Source organism: Miniopterus schreibersii, assembly GCF_964146895.1.
Source record: "Miniopterus schreibersii genome assembly, chromosome: X".
Taxonomy (NCBI): Eukaryota; Metazoa; Chordata; class Mammalia; order Chiroptera; family Miniopteridae; genus Miniopterus; species Miniopterus schreibersii.
Window position 1 is genome coordinate 25990433 of NC_138104.1, and position 6000 is coordinate 25996432.

Consider the following 6000-nt stretch of genomic DNA (forward strand, 5'->3'; position numbering starts at 1 on the left):
CATCTTAACCCAGCCAAGCCCATTCATTTACATATTGTCTATGGCTGTTTCTCCTATACAAGGGCAAAATTGAATAGCTTCCACACAGACCTTAAATATTACAAAGACAAACAGATTTACTGTTTGGCTCTTTACAGTTGCAGGACCTTGTGGAGGTATGAATTGTCCCCTAGGAACAATGGAGTGCCACTGGAGAGATTTAGGCAGGAAAGTGGCATGATTTAACTTCTAATTTAAAAGCTATCTAGAGATCACAATATTGGTTACCTTCAGAGTAGGGTATTGACTAGGAGAACGCATGTGTGTGTGTGTAGACATATAGATATATAGATGTATATGTAAAAATATATCAAGCTGTATTTTAAAGACTGTCATTTTACTGTGCACAGATTATATTTTAATAGAAAAGTTTTAAAAGCACAAAAATTCACTATAAACAAAAGTAAGAGAAAAAGGACAGAGTATGAGAAAATAATTTGCAATATATAGCAGACAAAAACTCAATAACCATTAGCAAAAAATGTCCTATAAATTAATTAGAAAAATTAAAAGATATAATTTAAAAATGGTACAATATGGGGAAATAGGCATATATATATTCATTGGAATCTAAATTAGTACAACCTTTTCAGAAGATGATTCATTAAATTAGAAATTCAAATACTTTTTAAACCAGCAATTTCACTTCTAGGAATCCATCCGTTCAACAGAAATACTTAAGCATAGTGAACACATATGTGTATATCCTCATGATGTTCAGGTTTGGATCTAAAACTTAAAAAACAATAACTTCCTAAAATTACAAATTACTCATTCACATGGGAATGATTACATAAATCATCATGCATCCATACCATGGGAGAGTGTATGAACAGATATACATTAAAAATGCTTAAGATAAGTGAAAATAGCAAATCACGTGACACCAAATAATTAATTTTTTTCAAAGTTACATACCAAATGACTGACAGTGTGGACTTCTGAGAAGAAAGCTGAAGGCATAGGAGGAGGTAAAAAGAGTCTTTCATTCCACCCCAACATTTTATTAAAAATTTCAAACATACAGCTATCCTGAAAGAACACCAATATACCTACTTCTAGGTTTTGTCATCAAGTTTTACTATACTTGGACTTTACATTTTTAATATAATATACCTTTTTTAATTTTGGGGTTTTTTAGCACCTGGACATTGCCTTTTGTAATAAAAATATGGTTTCAATAATGAACAGATATTGCTTTCATAATCAGAAAAGTGAAATATTATTTTTTACTAATTATTATTATCCTAAATTTTTCTAGAGTACCAATTTTTCATTTATAGATTAAATTCTAAAAATAAAAAATGATCAACCCTTAGAGTAGTAATGTACCACTGAGATTAAAAAATCATTCCATTATTTCATTCCTGAAATTACTATCTTGCTTTTAAAGCTTAAGTTACTTAAATAATCTTTGGCTACCCATTTCTATAGCATCTTTTTTTCCTTACAACTGGATATTACTTTTATTGCATATTTTTGATGCAGTTATCTTTTCACTTTCAAGTTTGTTGCTGTTACACATCATAGTAAGATTATCTATGGTCTAGCACTATGAGCCCAAGGTAAAAAAACACACACACACCTGAAAAGCAGTAAATGTAGAAAATTATAATCTTTCTCTCTCTGGTAATTTTGCTTTTATTTTTTGCATTTTATTTCTTCCTCATTCCATACATGTACATGCCTATAGTGATGTCATTCCCTTTACTTTCATCTTTTATAGAGATAGAACATATTTTAGAATAGTTGCTGATACCAGCTGGCATTTTCAGGTTAATTTCCTATTTCTGATACAGAAGAATTGAACTCAGATCAGCATTATCCGTCGTCATAAGAAATATGAAAATGAGAATTCCAAGCCTTCCCACAAAATCACACATTCAAAAAGCCATTATTTACATAACTGCTACACTCAAGGACATAAATATGGCGTTTCATGAATGTAAATTATTAAGGAATAAGTTATAGAACGTCTTTTTTTGAAAGAAGGTTAAAACACACAAACCCACAAATATTTACAACTTTTTATGCCAAATTCAAATATATATACACACACACACACACACACACACACACATATATATATGTATGTATACACACACACACACACACACACTCCAACCAACACAATACTATTTCCACAACTGAATTGGGAATGACCTTAAGATTAATTCCACTGGTCAAACGTACAATGAACACATGAGGACTACTGATTACAACACCACTATGTTTGTCAGGTAAATTTAAGATGTATTAAAAAAAATTAAGACGTATTCAGACATGTCCTGAACAGGCACTTACACAAAGCAAAACAAGGGCTGTGCAAATTTTATTAAGTGGGCGTCTCTCCGTCAGTCATGAAAAATTGTCTACTATCACTTCCAATAAATACCCAAACACTTTCTTTTTCTTTCCCATTAACGCAAGCACCCCAAAATTATTTTTACACACCATCCCATCGTTCCCTCCAATTACTCACTGTTAAAATTGTATTCCTCCGGTTGCTTGTTGGTTAACCAGATATCTCCATACGGATCTTCGTTATTCCACAGGGCCAGGTAATGACTCTTCCCGCCCCTTAAGGGTCTCTCCGGTATCTCCTCATGAGCACTATTTCTGAAGGGAATTGCTAAAGAAATAGTGTCCAAGGTCTCCCCACAGTGGATGTTATCTATGCACAGGATCCCTTGGCCTAACCTTTTCTCATTGTAAAGACACGAGACTCTGAAAATTTTCATTTCTATGCCAACTTTAAGAATATTTTTATACACAAGAAAGTTCAGTCTGGGATCAAGGAAGCACTTCTCCTGGTACACCCCGTCTGAGATAGTCACATCATAGCAGTAAAGGGGAAGTTTAGGTACCGTGTCTCGTGGCTCATCCTCTAACAGGTACCTTTGGACGGCCAGCACAGCGACAGGCACCACCTCCGAGGGGGAGACCCATCGGAGAGGTGAGTCTGTTATTTGCTCAAGAACCTTTTGAATCCAACTGGGTCCTTGGACACGGCCCCTTCGGATCACTCCTCCCGAGCCACTACCCCGATTTACCTCAGGTTTCTGCCGGTCCAGCCCCGCATGTGAGGGGCCGGCCTGAGGCTGGTCTGACTCACCAGACATGGTGGGGAAATTGCGTACCCTCTTCACTCCCAAAAGCTAGTTTGAGGTGCCCAAAGCTGAGAGACTAAAGAAGCCACGCGCTTGAGCGACGGACGCTACTCTGCCCCTTCAGACTAGTGAAAGCAGCCCTCGGCGAAGAGGCTGCAGACTTGCCGCGCGCGCGCGTCAGCTCTCTCGCCCCGCCCCTTGCTAGGCGCCCTTCCAACTTGGAGGCACTGTTACTAGGCATCACACAGGTGGTTACATAGTGGGTCCTGGGACCTGTTGCCGGCCAGATTACCAGCGGAGGAAAAGGGGGGGGGGGAAAAAAAGCATTGGTTGCCATGGTTCCCAAAGCATAACAAGGAGGGGGAGGAGCGCTTCGTGGCTCTTCGAGAAAGGTTTGAGCCCAGACGCGAAGTAGAGAGAAAGTGGCTGGAAGCGGGGTGCAAGTGATCATATTTCAGTGTTTTTGGGGTCTGGCCTTGGAACAGGAACAGAAACTAAATTAGAGTTGGTTAATATACATGAATGTGATAACATGGGATTCCTGTACTATGACTGAAACCAGATAATATATGCACAGCCTTCAGTACAGTCCCTAGCACAAAAAGTCCTCCATATACCTTAGTTGTGATTGCTATTACCATTAGTATAATTATTGTGGCGCCCTGAATACAGTGGGGGTGAATTAATGATTCAGCGAAAATGAAAACAGAACATTTTAGAACTGGCTTGGTAAAGAGCTGCCAAGGGGGGAGGAAAGGTGGGAAGAGATTAACCAAAGAATCTAATGAACAAAATAAACTGATGCACAAAATAGATACAGAGACATAGAACCATGGAACAGTCTGACGAATTTCAGAGGGAAAGCGGGGGTGGGGGAGTGGGGAGGGGGAGAGATTAATCAAAGAATTTATATGCATATATGCATAACCTATGGACAAAGACAATAGTGTGGAGAAGGCCTGGGGGTGGGGGGCAGGGGAGGATGCCGGGTGGAGGGGATCAATGGGGGGGAAAAGGGGGACATCTGTAATACTTTCAACAATAAAGATAAATTATAAAAAGAATTTATATGCATAACCTATGGACACAGACAATAGTGCAGTGAAGGCTTGTGGGGTGGCGAGAGTGGGGTGGAGGATGTCAATGGGGGAAAAAGGGGACATTTTTTAAAATGTATTTATGTTTTACACAATACCTGGCTTAACATGCAGCTAGGATATAGATTTTGAGAAACTGCATTTCTAAACTACAAAGAAGGTGTATGGAATGAATGTAAAGTGAAAAAGCTGGTAAGAATAGTCAGAATTGAAAATAAAACATATTATGTGTACCCAGATGTGCCAGTATATAGAGAATGTAGTAATTGCCTTAAGAATTCATTTCAAAGATGGTTATGGGCTTATTTTGATTATATTAATCTCTCTTTGCTCTCTATTTCATCATTATTTATTCACTATTTATGAAGTCCCTACTATGAGGCAGGCACTGTACTAGGTCACTGGGGATAACAGTATTCATGCTCCTTTAGTCAAGCTGCTTCTCATTGCTTGGGGTGAAAGAATCTGCTGTTATTAATATTTAACTTATTCATTCATTATAATGTTATTATAATCAGGGGAAAGGGAGTGGATGAGGCATGAATTAATATTTCATTATAGAGCATGATTAGGGAAGGGGTCTATGTATTGAGAAATAGAACAGAGCAGAGACATACAGTAAGTGAGGGAGTGGGTATATAGACATCTTGGAAAGGGTGCTTGAATCAGAGGGAAGAGTAAAAGTAAATTATGAGACAGAAGAATGCTTAATATTTTCAAGGAAGTGAAAAAGCCAATGGAGGGGTAGGGAGACAGTAGTAGGAGATGAAGTTAGGAAAGTAGCAGGGCTCTGTAATCTTTCCTCTGTTCTGAGAAGAGTGACATATTTCAACTTGAGCCCCACTTCTTTCATGAAGCCTCCCATACCAATTCATTCTAGAATGACCTCTATTTTTTTTAATATTTAAAAATTAAATTTATTGGGATGACATTGGTTAATAAAATTATATAGGTTTCAAATATACATTTCTATAACACATGATCTGTATAGTGCATTGTGTGCTCACCACCAAATGTCCAATCTCCTTCCGTCACCATATATTTGAACCCTTTTATTTTGTATTAACCTCACACCCCCTTCCTTCTGGTAACCACCATATTGTTGTCTGTAACTATGAGTTTTTGTTTTGTTTTTCTTATTTATTCATTTGTTGCTTTCAGTTTTATACCCCACATATAAGTGAAATCACATGGTTCTTGACTTTTGCGTACAGCTTATCTCGCTTAGCATGATATTCTCAAGATCAGTCCACTTGTAGCAAATGGCAGCATTTCATCTTTTCTTATGGCTGAGTAGTATTCCATTGTATGTATGTAGCACATCTTCTTTATCCAATCCTCTATCAAAGGACACTTTCATTATGTTTTAAAAAATTTATTTATATTTTTATTTTTTTCCTTTTAATATTTTTAAAAATTTTTATCTTTATTCTTGAAAGTATTATAAATGTCCCCAATTTCCCCCCATGATCCCCTCCACCCTGTACCCCTCCCACCAGGCCTTTACCTCAATATTGTTTGTGTTCCTGGGTTATGCATATAAATACTTTTTAAAAAATTGTTCAAAATATTACAGATGTCCCCTTTTCTCCCGATCAACCCCTTCCACCATGCACTCACACCCCTTCCAAGTCCCTCACCACTTTATTGTCTGTGACTTTGGGTTATGCATATACGCATACAAATTCTTTGGTTAATCTCTTCTCACCCACCCACCCCCACCTTCCCTCTATGATTCATCAGTATGATCCATG

The 6000-nt window shown here is 37.6% G+C and overlaps 1 protein-coding gene across 1 annotated transcript in view; it reads right to left on the reverse strand.

The window, feature by feature from the left end:
- Positions 1–3333, reverse strand: part of RADX (RPA1 related single stranded DNA binding protein, X-linked) — a 52264-nt gene extending 48931 nt beyond the window's left edge. Inside the window, exon 1 of the mRNA XM_081125899.1 lies at positions 2522–3333. Coding sequence (XP_080982025.1) covers positions 2522–3161 — 640 coding nt within the window. The 5' untranslated portion in view covers positions 3162–3333. The remainder of the gene's footprint in view (positions 1–2521) is intronic.
- Positions 3334–6000: the final 2667 nt, after the last annotated feature.